Source organism: Hesperophylax consimilis, chromosome 17 (assembly GCF_061612785.1).
Source record: "Hesperophylax consimilis isolate HC1 chromosome 17, BYU_Hcon_1.0, whole genome shotgun sequence".
Classification (NCBI taxonomy): Eukaryota; Metazoa; Arthropoda; class Insecta; order Trichoptera; family Limnephilidae; genus Hesperophylax; species Hesperophylax consimilis.
This window is the reverse complement of record NC_142852.1, coordinates 13,692,650-13,713,738: the sequence shown is the minus strand read 5'-3', so window position 1 is coordinate 13,713,738 and position 21,089 is coordinate 13,692,650. Positions and strand designations below refer to the sequence as shown.

The window sequence follows — 21,089 nt, the reverse complement described above, 5'->3', positions numbered from 1 at the left end:
ATTTGTCGAGAAATGTTCAGGGCACTCTTTCTTTTCTCCACCGTCTTGGTTGCAGTTTTCGGTAAGTCAATTCAAAATTATAACAAACTAATCTGCTATTTTCATAATTTTATTTTGATTTTTAAAAATGTTTGATTAAAACATTTTGCCTTGGATTTATTACAACCATCTCTAACTTACAATATAGAAATCTTTCTTCAATTGGAACTTCTTCAAGGACGGCTCTTCAGTTTTCTCTGGACGTCAACAGTATTCTGGTAATTTTGAATTCAAGTGGCATTGAGAATGCAGAAGTCTCTCTTCAATAATATCATGGTCAGTGGCGGATCCAGGGGGGGGGTCAGGGTGGTCATGACCCCCCCCCTGGATCCCAGCCCAGGGGGGGTCATGACTACCTAGGTCCTGGGCCCATCTAGGACCTAGGTGGACCACTAATTAAAATTGTTAAACATAATGTTTTTATATATTTTTTGTCACAATATAAATTTTATTTAAGTACTTTCAATATTTAATTAATTTAATATAATACTTTGTTTGACGGCAAACGCATTATTCGGGAACGAACGCATCGAAAATTCGAATGTTACCGCGTCACCGCGCACCGCCACCGGCGCGCGCTTCGGCCGCCACCTTTCATATTATTATGACACATTTCGTGGAACCACGTGTGACGCTTGCGCGCGCTTTGTTTCGACTAACGTCTAGCGTCTAGCAAAACCTAACCTCAATCGGAACGACTAAACTTTATTAATAAAGTGTTTACTTTTATTTGTTTACTAAGTTAAAAAAAATTAGTTCCAATATAAGTAATAGTGTTCTTAAAAATTGTTGCTGCAAATTCAATTCATTACAAGAAATGGTAAGTAATCTAATCAGTTTCTTCATTATGCCAGTGTATGTGTGTTTAAACTCAAATGTTATTTGTTAATGTTCTAAGGCTGGGGTTAGACTCGTAAGTTTTTTTCCTGTAAATCGCTCTTGAAGGCGAGTTTGGCCAAATTCCCAATGTAAACGACACCAAAAGTCACTTAACGTAATTTTAGTAAGTTACAGAACTTATTCTTTCGGAAGTTTTTTGACAGGTCTGGACAGGTCTAACGCGCCCGCGCGAATTACCAGCCTTCCTATACTTCCTAAAGCAATTCTTAAGGCGAGACACAACCTCGTTCATCGAGGTTTTGCCCAAGGCTAACATTTTAATTTATTTCGGCGAAATTATAATTGAATTTAAAAAAAATAAAATTATGCCGCACGAGGGATGCAAGTTATTTATATTTTAGATTAATAAAACAATACCTTACAATTAATATATTTTACGTTCAACGATTTTAAAACTTTATAACCCGTGTATAACTATAAAGTTAGCGGACTTAGCGGTAAGTACCAGATTTTATTTTTCTAGATGATGAATTAATAACTTCGGAAGTGGACACATTTTTAATATTTGTAACAAATTCTTCAGAATCAATTAAAATGAAGGCGTGTGTGGATAGATTTTTTTACTAAGATTACGAAAACGTTAGTAATTTTTTTTAGAAATGCTTAGTATTATTTTTAATGATGGATTTTGAATGATTTACATGAAAATGTTCCGTCTCCGATTATGTTCCCTTAATTTTGTAAAATTCCACACTGATTTTTTTTTTTATACGGCAACACTTTGATATCCGGCGAATTTTTGAATTTGACGTTTAACGTTCACTAGATTTATTAATAATTCACTTTCAGAATATTTTTGTTTGGATTGTAAATAAATAAAATCAATTCAAATTTTATAAATATTTACTCTTATTAGCGTTCCCCATAGTTTGAGGATTGTCGATAATATTGACTACGCTGCCGGCTCGGCCGCTGCTGGCAAAATAGAATGGACGGTATTCATCCACCAGGTAACAAGGTATTAACAAGCGTATGGAAGCATCGGCGAACGGAGATCTCGCTGGGCGCTTCTTACGTATTGCAAGCACCGCGTCATGGCAACAATATTTATTTCAAATTACTTGCCTCGTGCAAATCAGGCCAAAATATGACGGTGCAAGGCGCTCGGTTTTAAAATTTATAAAGCACAAGAATCGAAATATTTCCAGCGTTTATATTCCTCTTAAATATGGAAGTATAGTACTTACATTTATTAATAACATTTGCTGCACACGATTGGTCCTAAAGGAGTTCAAATTTTTAATTCATTCGGCCTCACTATTGAGAAGAGCACGCTGGAAGGCATTATTCTACTCTTCGATAGACTGGATAGACACTTCATACCTACAGTGAATATTACAGTGGAACGATTCAAATTCTTTACCAGGAAGCAAAGAAATAACGGTCAACAAGCTGTTATTATTTGTCTATTTTGTCGTGACAAGCGAAGTGTTACAATAATAATGTCGAGTCAAATTCTGCAAATGCAGAATGCTACGGATATGGTTGGCGAGTGGAAACGTTTTAAGCAATCATTTCTTTTATATATGATGGCGAATAACTACAACGAGGAAAAGGAAATTCAAAAAGTTGCAAGATTCCTACACACAATACTATGTTGAAGACACACCTGACACCATGTTATATTGTGGTGAAATAAGAACACGATTAATAATTGTAATCTGTACTGTATTGGTTGACAATTGACATTACACGAGCCTACGCCGCCCGGGCTTGCGGAGCAAAAGACAATCTTAATGATATACCTAGTGTTACCATATCCAACAATACCTACTTTTTACTTGTATATATTATTATCAAAATTAAATTATAACTTCTTGTAACTGTAACTGACCGGACCTAAGTCCTCCATCACAACACAAGCAAGCATTTTCGGCTTTCTGTGGTGGTGGTAGGAGTTATTGTTGGGTTATTCGTAACCCGGGAATGTTTGTCTTTCTTTAAAAAAAAAAACTTGACCACGACTACGTGACCCCCCCCTGGCGCCAAAGCTGGATCCGCCCTTGATCATGGTGCTTGACTCTGTCAGTGAACAGCGCGACAGATATTATTATAGTTGTATAAAAGCCCATGTTTTAGTTTGATATCTCTCTTTTTCCTTCAGCTCATAACTAGTAAGCACGTATCCGTAATCTTTGTACTCGGTTAACAATAAACTGAGTTATCAATCTCTGAATATCATTGATATGAATAATCCCAGAACCTTATATCAATAGTGGTACAGCCTACAACCATAATCATAACATATATCGAGTTGCGTTGCGCGAACAACAGGGAATAAAATACCTCCACATTTTAACAACAAAAATCCTGTAAAATCTAAAGAATAACATTTAAACCAACATATTAAACAAAAGATAGAATCAGTGGAGTGAATCAGTGAATTCTTAAAACAAATAAAGTCACTTTAACAGTATAAAAACCTGGTACAATAATATACTTAACCTAAAAGTTGAGCGGTCAACTGTAAGTCAACGACTATACCTTAAAAATAAAAGTGAAACCAGCGAATATAATATCACATGAATATAGTGTTAATTATACATTAATCAAGTAATATGTATGCGGAAAAAATATCACTTAAAAACCGAATCTAATACTTTTAAATAACCTACAACAATTTAAAGTTAAAAAGTGTCACAGCAATATAGTATCAATAAGACTTTAATAAACTAATCTGCATGCGGAGAAAAAGCATCTTAAAACTCAAATCTATCTAGTGTAAGTGCTAATAATAAAAATCAGTAAAAAAATCCGTTGAAAAAAAAACACTATTTTATCATAAAAAAGTGCACATTGGAACTCTATACACGCAAAAAATCTCGTTATCCGATATCCGGTACATAGCCAAGTGGTTAGCGTAGTTCATTTGAAATAACAAAATCTCGAGAAGCAGTGTTCGATCCTCAGTCAAACCAAAATTATATTTTATTTTACTTCCCATATTTATTTAATATAATTAAGTATAACTCCATCTCGTGCCGACAACTAAAACTGATAGTGTTAAATTTTAAATAATTTTAAGGTATTAATTACAAACCTGAACTAAAGTGACATCTCTGGAACTATTAAATTAACGACAAAAATAAATAATCACAATCTCTGGTATAAAATTGAAGTAAATGTACACAAAAAAATATAATCAAATTTAACATCACCCAGCACATCAAGCATGGCAACTACAAGAGGAAAAGGTGCACTGGAATTCGATGATAAAAATATGGAAAAAATTATCTTTCACATTGATAAAAAAATGGAAAACATTAAAAAATAAATAATCACTAAAATGGAAAAGATCACTGCAGAAACTCAAAAAAGCATTGAATTCATAAGTAATCAATATGACGAACTACTGAAAAAAATAGATCAAACTTTCTTACAAAATAAAAAAATTGAAACTGAAATGGAAATAATCAAAAAGGAACATCAAGATAAAAATGCAATCGTAAAACACCTCGAAATCAAACTGTCTGAACTTGAATTCAAATCCCGATTGAACTAATTCAAATCCCGATTGAACTATCTAGAGATAGCCGGAATAAAACAATTAAATGGAGAACAGGCGACAGAAATAGTCACAAATGTGGCAGCAGCGGCTGGATTGGAGATAACAAAAAACGACTTAACAAATGTAAAAAGAATACCTGACAGACGTACCGATGCCCCCCCTAAACTGCTCGTACATTTCAGAAACAAAAGCTTGAGGGACAACCTCATTGCGGTAAGAAAAAACATTAACTACGCGTCCCTAAATCATCTTTCACAAGCAACGATATATATTGGAGAAGAACTCACCCATTACCATAAAGAACTGTTATGGCAAACCAAAAAATGCGCCAAAGAAAAAAACTATACCTACGTCTGGTATAAGGAGGGTAGAATAATGGTAAGGCGTAACACCAACGAAAAAATAATATATATTAGACACGTAGATGATTTAAAAAAACTTACTTAAAAAGGTGTAAACTATTCACACAAAATTAATCACAATCTTATTATTATGGAAAATTTTTACTATTTAATTACTTATTCTTATTGTAATCATGATAATTGTTTTATACATTTTAATAATCCTACTATTTCATTTTTTTTTACCATTATAATATTTATTATGACTTTTCTAATCCTTATTGCCTTATTCCAGTCAACGCTCCTAATCTTTTTACATTTTTTAGTAACGCACGATTATTCATCCAAGTACAGTATTTTTTTAATGATTTTAACATTCTCAATTTTGATGAATCTCATTCAAATTAATCAAGCAATAGAATTATTTCATTATATAACTCTTATAACTCATGTATTAATTCTTATTATTCTAACTGTGCTCTTTATTTCACTTCGTCAAATTATTACAAATCATGTAATTTCTCCAATCAGCGTATTAATTTTATTCATTACAATAATTTTAGTGATTTTAATTAGCACAGCTAATTCAATTTACATACCAAATTTTATCAAAATTTCTAATCGCACTGATCTCTTACTTATATTCTCTAAACGTATATATATTCATTTACTTAACTTAATTTTTATTTTATTAATACTTATACTATTGCAATTATGTAATTCCATCAAAATCCTCATTTCTTTAATTATTTTTAAATATTTTATTTACGCTATCTGTTCTAAATGTTTTTGCTCTCCAAATTATTTTAATTATGTTTACATTCTTTGTATAAATTTTCTAATCCATTAAATACCTCCATTTATATTAATCCATTTAATTCTTAAAAGTTTAGTGTCTTATTATAATTCTTCAAATATTTATAATTTTGCAATTCTGTTAAAATTTCTAATTTCTAATTTCTAAATTTCAATTTATTCTTATATTTTATATGATTATTTTACTATTTCAAAAATATATTATCTGTCTGTTCATCTTTTTCAACTATATTGATTACACTATTGGTTCGAGAGGTTTTTATTATCCAAATTACTTTAATTATGTGTAGATTCTTTGTGTATCCTTTCTAATCCTTGCAATACCTTCATTTATGTTAATCCATTTCATTCTTAAAATTTTAATGTTTTATTATATTTCTTCAATTCACAATACATATGCAATTCTTTTAAAATTTCCAAATTCTACATTTTTATTTATTCTTATATTTTATATTGGTGTGTAAGAAGTTATGTAGTTGTTTTTTATGTTAGTGTAAAAAATGATTGTCGAAGGACCTTGAATGATTGAGCAATGCCCACTGCACATAAGATAATATTTGTTGTATGGATACAGGAAGGACTCACCATTGGGAAAGGGGCACTTGTTTCTTCCCGTCTTTTCTTCACAACAAGCGGATTGCACTATATCGTCGCGAATAATAATTTCGTAAGATAAGGGAGACGAGATCTCGAGCGGATGCGGTTTATTGTTAGCGGTTTGGGTTATTGCAACATACTGACTACCAAAGGGCACATAAATTAGCAGGAATGGGAAGGAAGGTAGGAACAAAGGAACAACAATACTATCTCAGTACAGTGGTCGCAGGTATGTGTGTATGTGTGCATGAGATGTGTCTATAATTAATGTCTATTGCGTATTGGCGCAACCATGCCCCCCGCCTGGAAGGGGATGAAAGAATCCACTTCCATAAACCATAAAAAGGTCAGTACGCTTTAACGTTAAAACGAACAAAATTGTAGTAACACGCGGTAAAATTAGTATTAATTTGTAAAAAGGTCAGAAAAATGTTAATATGTGATGCTATTGTATTAATTTAGTAATAAAATTAATCAGCGGTAAATTTAAACTAAATTAAATAGGATAATGTAGAAAATAAAAAAGAGGGCCATAGATGTACCATCTGATGACCAAGTTGCCAAGGACTATTATTGCGACGGTAAAGGGCAGAGTTTTACTACTGCTCTGCGGTATATGCCGGTGTTCGTTTTGACATCAGCAACACGGGTCACTCCGTCCAAACCGGGATATACGTTGACTATTATGCCAATAGGCCATTGAAGAGGCGCAATATTGTCACACTTGATCATTACAATTGTGCCTGCCGTTACCGGGTTTGAACTCGTGTTCCATTTCTGCCGCGATTGTAAAGTATTTAAATATTCCATACGCCAGCGGTTACAGAAAGTCTGGACGAGATGATCGACGAGATGCTTCCTTTGCAGTAAGTTTACGGACTCGTTGGACAAGTCAGCGGCGGGTAGAGATTTTAACGGCGTAAGTGTTAAAAAATGCGCGGGTGTTAAAGGTAACGGAGCTGAAACATCGGTGACACTAAGTACCGACAGCGGACGTGAGTTTAAAATTGCTTCAATCTGAGAAAGCACTGTCTGCATCTCTTCGTAAGTCAGTAGAGAGGTGCCTACGATTTTATTTAAATAACTCTTCAGGCATTTAATGTTACTTTCCCAGATTCCACCAAAGTGTGGAGCTTGAGGAGGATTCATTTTCCATTCGATGCGGTTTTCCCGTAGATTATTTGAGAGTTCCTTCTTATAATTACGAGACTCTATTAGATCGAATAAAGAGTTTAAATGAGACTTAGCTCCCACGAAGTTCGTTCCATTATCGGAGTACATTACACTCACAGGACCACGTCTAGATAAAACACGCTTGAAAGCGTTGAGAAAGACTTCGGTGGAAAGATCTGAAGCGAGTTCGATATGAACCGCACGGGTCACTAGGCAGATAAATATGCAAATGTATGCCTTTTGACTTCGGACCCCCCGACGTCTATAAGGGATTATTTGTAGCGGGCCAGCGTAGTCAACACCTGTGTGTAGAAAAGCCTTAGCTTCGCTGACGCGACAAGCGGGTAAATCTCCCATTATTGGGAATTGTGGTTTAGGCTTAACTTTGAAGCACGTATTGCACCGATGGACGCGCTTCCGGACCAGATTACGCGATGAAAGTATCCAGAATCTCTGTCTTAGTAGAGACATGAGTAAAGTGGGACCCGTATGTAGGTTCTTTATATGATAGTAATCTATTATTAAATCGACTACATGATCACGCGCGGGTAATAGGATGGGATGACGACTGTCAAATTCTATTTCAGCGTTTTTTAATCTGCCTCCTACCCTTAGAATACCGTGATGAAGAAACGGATTCAATTTTGCAATAGCTCGCCGAACCTTCTTCCCATCATTGACTGCCTTTATATCTTCGGAGAAATGTTCTTGCTGTATTGATTTTATAACAGCTATTTCTGCAGTTAAGATATGACTTAATTCGAATGTTCGCGGTAATTTCTTAATGAAACGAAAAACATAGATTACAATCCGAATTAATTTCGGCCATGAACTAACACGAGAAGCTAGTGCACACAGTAAAGGTGGAGCAATTGTTTTGAGGCGGTTATTGTTTTGAACGGACATCAAAACTTTAGTTTTCAGTTCGGGTGGATCAGATACAGATTTCGAATCAAAACGCTGTAAAGGCCAATCATTTTTAGGTAATTGAGCGAATGCGGGGCCATTAAACCATAACGGATGGTCTATGAGTTGAGCGGGGGTGAGACCACGCGACAGGCAGTCGGCGGGATTGTCTTTCCCTTTTATATGATAGAAGCATTCAGCCCCCAGGTGTTTTTGTATTTGTGACACACGATTGGCAACGAAGGTCTGCCATTTCGCAGGCGGTGAATTTATCCACGCTAGAGCAACCGTGCTGTCGCAAAAAGCTAATGTCGTATGAGCTCTTGAATTTGATGCGTAGGTATTACTGACCGTATGCATTAATCGCGCAAGTATTAGTGCTCCACATAGTTCTAATCGCGCAAGTGAAATCGTCTTAGCAGGAGCGACTTTGGATTTGGCACATAATAAACTAATTGTGGTTTTATCAGTATTCGGACAGTAAACATGTAAGTAAATAACACCTCCGAATGCGCGTTCACTTGCGTCTGAAAACCCGATAAGGGTTAGTATACATTGGTGTTCGATTCCTACAAAACGAGGAATTTTAATAGATTGCAGTAATGGCAATTCTTTTTTAAACTGTCGCCAAAGCGTGACAACAGTTCCAGGAGGAGTATCGTCCCAATCAAGCTTGTATTCCCAAAGAGACTTAATTATAAGCTTGGCTAATAATACAACTGGTGCAACGAAACCCATCAAATCCCAAAGACGAGCAATCGTCGAGAGAATGTTTCGTTTAGTACAAATTTTTTCGTTGGAGTTTACAACAAATACGAAATTATCTGAAGCGGGTATCCAATGAAGCCCTAGTATTTTTAGGTTTTCATCAGGATTAAATTCCACATGTTCCTTAACACGACGCGCTGAAGGAATCGTGGACAAAAGATTAGGAGAATTGCTAGAGAACTTTACAAGGTCAAATCCTCCAGCAGCGAACAGCTGAATTAATTCCGTCGATAACTCGGAGGCTTCCTCGACCGACGAACAACTGGTGACGAAATCGTCCATATAGAAAGAGCCATTTTCCACCAAGTTTGCAGCAAGTGGAAAACGAGGTCGTTCATGCGACGCGAGTTGGCGCAGTGTACGCATTGCCAAAAATGGGCTGCAAGACATGCCGAATGTGACGCGATTAAATTCGAACAATTGTAAAGGGTCGCTATTGTTAAATCTATAAAGTATTCGCTGATAACGACGGCATTCTTCTTGCACTACAATTTGAAGATACATTTGTTTTATGTCGGCGGTTATAGCTACTGCAAACAATCGGAACTTAAGTATAATCCGAAACAAATCACCTTGTAAATTCTTACCGGTATGTAGAATGTCGTTGAGCGAGTAGCCCGAATCGGATTTCATGCTCGCGTCCAGAACCATGCGGATTTCGGTAGTTAATTTGTCCTCGCGAACTACAATATGATGCGGAATGACGTAATGGGGTAAGTCAGAATTATCGACAGGCGAAATGTACCCTTTCTGTAGGTATTCGCGCAATATTTTGTCGTACTCTAATTTTATAGCGGGTTGAGCTATTAATCGGCGTTCGAGAGATCGGAACCGGCGCTCAGCCGCTGGCAACGATTCACCGAGGATAGAAGGACTGTTACGAAACGGCAACGCAACAATGTAACGACCTGTCGTGTCACGGGAAGTGGTGAGTTTAAAAATGTCTTCACATTCCTGTTCATCAGGCGTTAAAAACTTCTCGTCTGGAATGTCTTCCAATTCGAAGAAGCGCGAAAGGCAAAAGTCATCATTTTTCGCGAACGTACAAAATGATGGTGTGGCGTTTATACTTGGGGTTTCAGTCATCGTTGGAGCAGTGCCTAGGATGAGATAGCCCAAAGTAGTTTCGATAGCAATTGGCTGGCCGGGATAACCTGATATTTTGTTTGCTTTAAAAATGCGAGCAAACATGTCACATCCCAAGATAATATCAATCTCACCGGGCGTGTGGAAAGTATTATCTGCTAAGGGCAAATTGTCGAGATACGACAACGAGGCGCGGTTGACGTTAACAGTAGGCAACTCACTAGTTATAGTTTCTACTACATAAGGTTCAATCATATACGAGTGAGTGTCGTCGTAGCGAGAGTATAATTTTAGACAAGTCATGCCCTTTGTCAAATTTCTTGAGTCGCCTATTCCCGTGACGTAAGTGCCTTGCGATGATCGCACCGTGAGATTCAAACGTAAACAGCATTTACGCGTAATAATATCCCTTTGGGAGCCGCTATCTATCAGAGCGCGTATTGTCTGCACCTGGCCCTTAGCATCTCGGGTAGTGCAAACGGCAGTTCCTAAGAGTGCAGTAGTATTTGCTCTAGTAAATGAATTTGTCACGCACAGTGATACCGGGCTTGCAGAATTTGAATCGTCATTATCGACGTCTGCTGGCGACGCGGGAGACGGTATTTGGTCTCGTTGTGGTTTTCGCTGATCAGTTTGTTTGAAATGCAACAAACTATGGTGGTGGAGAGTGCATGATTTGCACGTACTCTTTGATTTGCACGCTTTTGTGCCGTGCCTAGTACTGAGGCAGTTCACGCAAACTCGTATATTCGATGACTTGATTAAATTAAATCGCTCGCGTGGTTCTAAACCATTAAATTTAGAGCATTGATACAAAGGGTGCGATCCCCTTTGACAACAAAAACAAATTTCGACAGAGTGATTGTCGCCTTTTTCGACATTAATAAATGTCTTTGCGGAATTATTATTATTTGAGCCAAGACGGCTCGACGTAGGTTGTGCGATTTGCGCGCGATTAAGGATTCGTTGCTGTCCTCTCACAAAATCAATTAAATCAGAGCTGGACGGGAAAATTTCATCATTCCGAATAGACGATTCGAAAGCCTTCACTGTCTCTATGTCAAGACGTTTAAGGCCCAGTTGTAGCAAAATAAATTCTGCGAGATCTTTGATTCGTAACTGTTTCAGTGCGGCAATGTTAGTCGCGTATGTATCTGCAAATTTTTCTAGCGAAGCGGGCGTAACCGAAGTAACAGCAGGTATTTTCAGCAATCGATCAAAGTATGACTCAGCGAGAACGCGTGGATCATTATATTTGGTGCACAATGCGTCCCATATCACTTGATAATTTGTACCGGTAGGTGTGATAGTTTTGCAAATATTTAAAGCTTTTCCCGTCAACTTGGACATCAGATACTGCATCTTTTCTGAATTATCCAATGAATTATTTGAATGGATAACCGAGATATAAGTCTCATAGAAAAGAGGCCAATTTTCTAATTTTCCGTCAAAGCACGCTATTTCTAAAGGCGGTAATTTAATTTGACGGCGAGGTTTTTCAACCGGATTGGCCAGCATGTTCGCTTCGGTATATTTAATAATGCCGAAAATTTCCTCAAAAGCATTTAATTGAGAATATTCAGCGACTGCTTCTGGGTTCAATTCCAGTTCACAATTAACCTTTTCATCTAGAAGCGTTATAAATTCGGACCGAATTCTTTCTAGTGTACTTGCGCCTGATAAAAAAGATTGCCGATTGTTAACACTATCAGAAACCTTCTTCATCTTGTCGAAGACTGATTGTAAACATGCAAAATTAGCGGCCAATTTGGCATTTAAACGTTTCAAGAGTCTTTCGTCACGTGACGACCCTGACGCGCTTGTAGCCATTTTCTGATTCTGGTTATTTTATTATATAATGCGGTAAAAAATATTATAATAATAATATTTATAGAAAATAAATTGATTGATATTTAATTTTTATTCAATAAATTAACTTTTATGCCCGTAGGGTTAACTGATGATGGACACTGCAACGCTGTCCGAAACGTCGGCTAAAGAAGGAGTTAGCGCAACACGGCATAACACCCCAAAAACAAACAACAAAAATAGTCTATGGTAGTTACGTTAAAAAGAAAACTTTTTTTTTTTTTATTGTAGGTAATTAGTTTTTTTTTTTAGATTAACATATTTATGTTTTTATATAAAAATAAATAAAAAATTTTATTCAAAAAAAAAATGTTGCCCAACCGCCTAGCATTCCGTCTCTCTTACACTAGCCTGACATAGTAGATCTCCATCACATTTGAATTTCGAAAGATGTTTGTATGAAAATATAGGCACCGATTAGGCAAATATTTGGATCACGAAACACGCCCACAAGGCACTTCTTTTGTTATTATTTATTCTATGCTAGGTAATATCATAAAATGCCGAATGAAATTATTGTTACTAAAAATGTTTTTCAAAAAAGAAAATATGTCTGCCCCCCAACATTTCGACGGTACCGAAGAAAAATTTCAGATGTGCACATTTTTAGTTTGGCAGGAGAGGTGTTAAAAGTTTCGTTTCTGAATTTTTATTGTTTTCGATAATGTATTTCTCCATTTAAATAAATAGCCAATATATCAAAAATACATAATTTCTTGATTTCAAAAACAGTTAAAATACAGAAATGAAACTTTAAACAGCTTTATTGCAAAAATACAATACTTACACATCTGACATTGTTTTTCGGGACTGTCGATTTGTTAGGTTTGTGAATATATTCACATTTAAACAAAAGATTTTAAAAACAATGTCAATGGACGAAAAAGTTATGGGACAGTAAGTTGTAGACAAGTGCGCAGTACTGTAACTTGGATTGGTCTCGTCGAAAGAAAATCACAAAGAAATGGCTCTCTGCAAGTGTCGATACCTGCAAATAAATACACAAACAAAACATTTACTTAACTGCAGTCATAAAGCGTGAATTATTTTAGTTGATTTGGTATTCGTGATTGAACCTGTCTTGTTTCTCGGGCGTTCTACATATCAACTCCACATACTCCGGTTTTGTTTACAAAAGTAAGTAATTTTAATTTTACTAATTCATAATAGTTGATTAATTTGAGTTGATAAAATTATTAAACAATGATTTAGTTCCGAATACTAAAATAACACGAAATTAATTAATAAACAAGTGATACGTGTATTTGATGAAAAGTAATCGAGCAAATAAATATCCTAGTAAAATAACATACAACATTATATAAAAATATTTTTAATCGGTCACATAAAAATCGAGTAAAATGTTTTTTGCTGTTCCTGAAAAAAGAGGTATTTTGAGTTGTACTTCTCTTCATCTAGGTGTGCGACATATTTCACGGTACCTCACATGCGGATTTTAGCGCAGTGGTGAGAACTCCCTCTAAACCTGCACCGAGATTGGAAAAACCCTAGTTAGAATCCCAAAGATTCCAAGAAAATAAATACGATTATGATATAAATATTTTCTAATGCCGTTCTAAATAAATACACAAAATCCAAACACGATTCTTACTAAAATATTTTACTCAATACAAATGCGGCTTTTATCCCAGTGGTGATAGCGCCCGCCATTACTTTGTAGAGTTTCGGAGAACCTCAGTTCGAATCCTTCTGGCATTAAGTAAAAATAATTATTTCTATTTTATTTTTATTTTCAAATTTTGGCCTTAGAATAACATTAAATTAACAATAACTACTCTTCCACTACTCCAACACATTGAAGTTTTTCTTCTTACCGAAACTTGGCTTGATCCTGATATTCACACCGAGGAACTTGGATTTTCATCTTACAATACCTACCGCCTTGACAGAAATCCAGCCACTAGTACTAAAACCAGAGGAGGAGGAGTTCTTATATCCGTTACAAAATTACTGCCATCCACTCGATTAATTTGTAAGCATCTGGACGTGGAAAAGGTATTCGTTTTACTAAAAACTAAATCAGTGGAACAGGTATTCGTTTTACTAAAAACTAAATCAGTGGAACAGGTATTCGTTTTACTAAAAACTAAATCAGGTAAAATTCTACTTGGATGTGTCTACATTCCTCCTGGATCCAATATCACAGTCTACAGAAACCACATAGATGACCTCGAAACCTTTAAAAATAAATACCCTGATGCCAGAACAATTTTATTTGGTGACTATAATACCCCTTGTATTGATTGGATGAATAAGGACTCTTATAACAACTTAAGCCTACCAGAAAATGCCCGCGAAATAATAGATATGACGAACTTACTCTCTCTACATCAAGTCAATCAAGTCTACAATACCAATAATCGGCTGCTGGATTTAGTATTCTGCAGTGATACCTCAGTCCATATTGCTAAATCAGTTGACGAGCTTCTCCCCCTAGACTGCCACCACCCCGCCCTAAGCATAACCATCACTACTAATAACTCACCAGATGACACAACTGTTCTTCCTAACCTAACTTATAATTTCTCCAAAGCTGACTATTCTAACATGAATCAATATCTTGCAAATGAAGACTGGTCATTTCTTCACCATAATAATACTATTAACTATAATCTTGAATTATTTTACAAAATTATTAATAGGGCCATTGAAAGCTTTGTACCACTTTCACACTTCAAGGAAGCGAAGTTCCCAAAATGGTTCAGTGGCGAGCTAATTAACCTAGTTATCTGTAAAAAAATTGCACACAAAAACTTTAAAGAATCAAACTCTCTTATCGACTACAAGATATTTCACAACTATAGAACTCAATGTAAAAAACTATCAAGAAATTCATATTTCAATTATATAAATGGAATCGAAAACTCTATACCTTCTAATATACAAAACTTTTTCACTCACGTTAACTCTCTTAGAAAAAACAAACAAGGTTTACCCCTTTCAATGCACTTCAAAGAAAAGAGTAGTACTGACATGAATGTAAAAGTTAACTTTTTTCCTGATTATTTTAAAAGCGTCTATGACGAAGATATCCCAGACAATTATATACCACCTTCATCGCTTAACGAGAGCATACATATCCCTGCCATACACATCAACATAAACGACGTTATAAGTAAAATCAAATCCTTAGACAAAAACAAAAAGGCTGGACCTGATAATGTACATCCCAATATCCTGATAAATTGCATTACTTCACTGGCTGAGCCGATTTTTCTATTGTTTAATCAATCCCTTGACACAGGGTGCTTCCCTGATATTTGGAAACGTTGTTATCTAACTCCTATATTTAAAAAGGGTAATAAAAGTGATGTTACTAACTATAGACCAATATGTAAGCTATCTGTAATTCCTAAACTTTTTGAAAAACTATTCCTTGATAAAATTTCACCATGTATTAACCATCTCATTGTTCCGAATCAACACGGATTTTTGTCAGGTAGATCAACTCTGACAAATCTCTCGTTATATGAAAACTATATATTAAACGCATTAGCTAACAGAACTCAAGTCGATTCCATATATACGGACTTTATCAAGGCCTTTGACAAAGTATGCCATAAAATTCTCCTGATCAAACTACGTAAGCTCGGTATTGACGGAAAACTTTTAGAATGGTTTACTAGCTATCTAACTGATAGAGTTTTACTTGTAAAAATCAATTTGTTCATTTCCAATCAATTTATAGCTACCAGTGGTGTACCACAGGGGTCTCATTTAGGCCCAATATTATTTTTACTGTTCATAAATGATATTGTAAATATATTTGATGAAGATATTAATACGTTACTTTTCGCAGATGATTTAAAAATATTTAAAATAATCAAAAGCGCTGAAGATTTTATCTGTCTACAAAATAATTTGAACAGGTTAATTAATTGGTGTTCTCTTAACAAACTTCATCTGAACATAAATAAGTGTTATTCAATTAAATTTTACAGAATAAATCAACCAATTATTCATTCATATAAACTCAATAACTCAATCCTTACCTCTGTCGAAGAAATTAATGACCTGGGGATAACTTTCGACTCTAAATTAAACTTTATATCGCATATAAATAATATTAATAATAAAGGAATGAAAATGCTAGGCTTCATTCTTCGAAATTCCAGAGGTTTCAAGAATATTTCAACATTAAAAATTTTATATACATCCCTGGTTCGTAGTCAAGTCGAATATAACTCCTCGATCTGGTCCCCCCACTACAAATTACATTCAGATTCAATCGAAAAAATTCAACATAAATTCCTAAGACACATTAATTTTAAACTCGGTATTCCCATTGAAAATAAAAAATTATAATTACTTGATGAAAAATCTAAATTTATTAAAACTCTCAGATCGAAGAATTATATCCGACTTAATATTTATGTTCAAAATGGTAAATGGTAGTATAGACAGTCCTGATTTAATTAACCTCATTGAATTTCATATACCCACGAGAGCTACTCGTTCTAAAATTTAGTTTAAATGCAACAATATCAGTACTGAGTATTCCAAACACTCGCTTGTACCTAGGTTGCATGAAGTTAGTAATAGATACGCAGATGTGGCAGATCTATTTAACTGCACGCAAGGTAGGTACAAGAGGGCTATGCTATCAAATCTTTTCAATCAATATTAATTTAATCTAATTCTACCTTATTTGCACTACAGAAACTTATGTACTTGTATCTCTTGTTTACTTACTTTCTTACTCTCTAATGTCATTTCACAATCATATGCCACATATATTTGTAATTCTTTTTTTAAAATATTTCTACGATTTTAACTGTGACATGTTATCATTGTTTATGGTATATTTATACCGTTGATATTAAATAAATAAATAAATAAAAAATGTCTAAATCTCGCAGAATGGTTTGCAGTGTGAAGAAAACACCATCATCACCTCTATTGACTGAATCTGGCCCCATGGACTCACCGTCGGCAACGCACCAGTCAATAATAAACATTGACACAGACTCCCTTATTAACATCTTTGAGTCAAAACTCGAAACAATGCGCACTTTAAGTAAACTCGCAGTTGACGCCATTCATCTAAAATTGGACGCGCTGTCAAATGAGTGGAAGGACCGGTACACCAAAATTATGGGATGTGTAACTGTTCTCCAGGAAGAAAATGCCAGCCCAAGACAGGAAATGGAATCAATCAGAGACGCTCATGATGAAATGGAGCAGCTGATGTCATCGCTGCGGTAAGGACTCGCCGCGGCCTCACAACAGGCCTAATAGGACCTGGCGCTCCCACCACTAACTTCTATGTAAATGAACACCTGACAATAAAAAATAAAATACTCTTTGCAAAAACACGTGCCGCCGGAAAAGAAAACGGCTATAAATACGTATGGGTGCGGAATGACAGTATCTTGGCGAAAAGGAATGATCTCTATCGAGTGGTCACCATTTGTCGTGACCTTAGCAAAATTAGCACTCATGATCAACAAAATATGTGACTTCTACAACACACCCGTTACTGCTGCTGTCGATGCCAACTCTCTCACACTATCCTGTACCCTTGTTCATTCGTCTGTTTCTTGGAAAATTGCTTAATATTTTTGTTTACAGCGCAATACCTCCATAATCATATAATAATAATAACAATAATAATACATTCTTTATTCCAGGATGTGGGGAGGTTAGTGCAATCCCACACATCCCATAGAGGATAAAAGTACAAATAATATTTACATAAAGTAACGTAAATAAAATAAATAAAAAGAGATTAAACAATTAAAAATTAAATAGAAAATGAAATTAAGTTAAAGCAGAGAAGCACGGGAATCCATCGGATCTAAGATTGTGGGAGCAAGTATCTTTCTCCAATGGTCTTCAATGCTCGATCCTGAAGTCAGACGGGATTCTATGATAATAGTGTTTCTGGAATGGTTTATCCTTTCCCTCAGTCCTGCAATCCTGGTTCTTAACAGAGCTGTAAATCCTGGAACTCGCCCTTCTGTTAACATCGAGGAGGCACTGCAGTTCCTGGGGAGTCCGAACATCAATCGGTAAGCGTTATTATATTGAACCCGAAGCCTTTTCATTGTTCTTTTCTTGAAATTAGCTCAGAGCTCGCATGTATACAGGGTGGTGCAAAAGGCTGAGAAGAGCGTCCTTTTCACTCGTGGACTACAGAGCCAAATCTTCTACTGAGCATGTTACATTTTATACTCAGTACACGCCTCTGCCTGTCAATATCTTCATCATCCGTTAACTTGCTGTTGATGATATGTCCTAGATATTTTATGTTTTCTACTGTTTTCAGAATCTTACCATTCAAAAAGACTAGGGGAATGTTTTTTGGGCCTTCCCCGTGTTTTATGACCAACAGTGCTGTTTTTTTCGCATTATAGATCATGTTGGTTTCGTGAGCAAATTCATCACAGATTTTCAGGAGAATTCTTAATCCCCGTATTGACGGTGCCATCAGAACCATATCATCTGCGTAGCTCATATTGTTAACACATAGACCTCCGATGTGGCAGCCCACTCCAGCATTGTTTAACCTGTGGGTTAATTCGTCCATGTATAAGTTGAACATTACTGGGGACATACATCCTCCCTGTCTGACCCCGCTTTTCAAGAAATAGGGTTCTGAGAATCCATCTTTCCACTTTACAAGGTTTTCCTGTTGACGACGCCATGATTCAAGAATTTTTACCACTTTCCATGGTATCCCTCTTTCCTTCCAGTTTTTTCCATAGTAGGGGGTGGGAAACTCTGTCGAATGCCTTACTAAGGTCCAGAAAGTATGCGTAAGTTATTGTTTTTATTTTCCTGTAGTATTCCAGCGTCCGTTTTACGCAGAATATGGCTGAGTCCGTGGAGCATTCTGTTTTGAAACCCATCTGATTGTCTTTCGTTTTCAATTGGGGTCCGATTTGGTCTAAGAGAACTCGTTCAAATATTCTGGCGGTCGCTGTGGCGATGGATATCGGTCTGTAATTTTCCTGTAAAGTTATGTCTGTCAGTTTAGATTTTACTATCGGTATTATGATTGTCTTTGTCATGTCTTTGGGTAGATAACCACTCTTTATGATGTTGTCAGTAGTTTCAGAATCGCTACCCCTGCATGTTTGACGTGTTCGATACTTAAGCCGTCATGTCCTGCTGATGTTCCGGATTTCATGTTTTTAATGGCGGTTTTCACCGTGTTTGCAGTGACTATGGGGTCAATATCATCATAGGCGTTCAAATGCGTTTCGTTTGAGGAGATGGTCGGCGTAGTAGTCGTGAAATGTTTTTTGAAAATATTGGCAATTACTTCAGGATTTGTTTCTCCGTTTATGTTGCACGAAACTTTGGAACGCATGTTTAACATTTTATTAGACTTGTTCCAAAATGATTTGAAGTCCCGATTATCTAAGTCCGCTGCTATTTTATCCATCTGGAGTTGTGTCGAATTCTTTTGGCATTGTTTTAGAGCTGTTTTGAAGGCGGCACGCTTTGTCCTTCTATCCTCCGCGATGGGACCATTGTGCGGTCTCCCATTATCAATCCAGGTGAGCATCGCTTGTCTCGATTTTTGTATTTGTCTGCGACAAATTCGTTCCATCCACAAACTTGCTTATATTTTGGTGTAGTAGTATTTCTAAATATACTAACGGCACTGTATCGTAATGCTTGTACTATACATCCGTAGAGGTGTTTTATTTTGGCACGTTCAGGTTTGCCACCGTCCTCAAGAGATGTATTTTTTGGGTTGATTTTAGCTAGATAAGTTTGCGAACATGAGTTGTAAATTTCGATATCACGTATATTTTTCGGATTCCATAATGCTGGATCCCTTAATATAGATGAAAATACTTCCGATGTTACTATTCCATTCGTATTTAAAGTTATTTCGAGGGGTCGGTGGTCAGTCCAATCAACATCGTAATGTATTTTTATATCGGTAATTAGTTTGTAAATATTTTTTGTAACTAGACAGTGGTCTAACCACCTGGTAGTACTATGCGCGTCACTGACGTATGTGTAAGAATTCTCAGGTAAAATTTCGATGTCGGCACAAATGTATTCGAATTCTTGACAAAACGATTTTAGCTCTATTCCAAATAGTGAGTCGGGATTAGCGTTGAAGTCTCCGATAATAATTATAGCACTATCAAATCTCTTGCCCCAATAAGTCGTCAAAAACGTGGCTTAACCACAGTTTGAAAATGGCCTTGAAAGCCGAAACAGCTGTAACAATAACAAAAACCAAAAAATACTTGCAGAACTTAATAATTATATTATTAAATTTGATTTTAATTCAATTTAAAAAAAATTAAATGGAGTTCTACGAATTAAACACAAAAACGATAAATATGCAGGAATTTATAAATTAAATTGTAACAATTGTCCAGCGTTTTATATCGGGAAGACAACGCGCAATGTCAACATTAGGATTAAAGAATATCTTAGATGCCTAAATAGCAATGGCTTTTCAGAGTTTGCTAATCATCTTATTGAAAAAGATCATAACTTCAATAAAAGCACCGGTGCTAAGATTCTCCATAAAAAAGACCATAGTAACAAATTGAATAACCTAGAAGCACAAGAAATAAAGAAAGCCATTGAAACCAAGAGTTTAATTCTGAATAATCAATTAGATTTGTCAAAAAGCCCAAAACTGGGAATATTCCCACTAAACTGTAAAATTCCCAGTATCCCTTAATCACCTTACAATTAATAATGCCTATTCTCTATTATTACAATATTTATATACACTAATCGTTTTCTTTTAATATATACATAATAATACTAAAATTCACAGCCAAAACTATTGCATCAAACTGTACAGTACTAAAAACAACAAATAAAATTAAATATCTAGGAGTAATTATTGATAAAAATCTGAAATGGAAGGAACAAATATGTCAAGTAGTAAACAAAATTAGAAAATTAATATATATATTTTTAAGAATTAGAAACTTTCTGTCGATAAAAAATCTATATTTAATTTACTATGCCTTAGTTCAATCCACTTTACAATACGCTATTATTAGTTGGGGATCCGCGTATAAATGTAACCTTCTTCCAATTGAAATTATACAAAGAACAATTATTAAAATTATATTTAA

The 21,089-nt window shown here is 35.5% G+C and overlaps 1 protein-coding gene across 1 annotated transcript in view; it reads left to right on the top strand.

Moving 5' to 3' along the window:
* Positions 1–17,229, top strand: part of LOC149416042 (uncharacterized) — a 46,234-nt gene extending 29,005 nt beyond the window's left edge. Inside the window, exon 6 of the mRNA XM_089641860.1 lies at positions 17,143–17,229. Within this exon, the coding sequence (XP_089497986.1) occupies positions 17,143–17,229 (87 nt within the window). The remainder of the gene's footprint in view (positions 1–17,142) is intronic.
* The last annotated feature ends 3,860 nt before the right edge of the window (positions 17,230–21,089 follow it).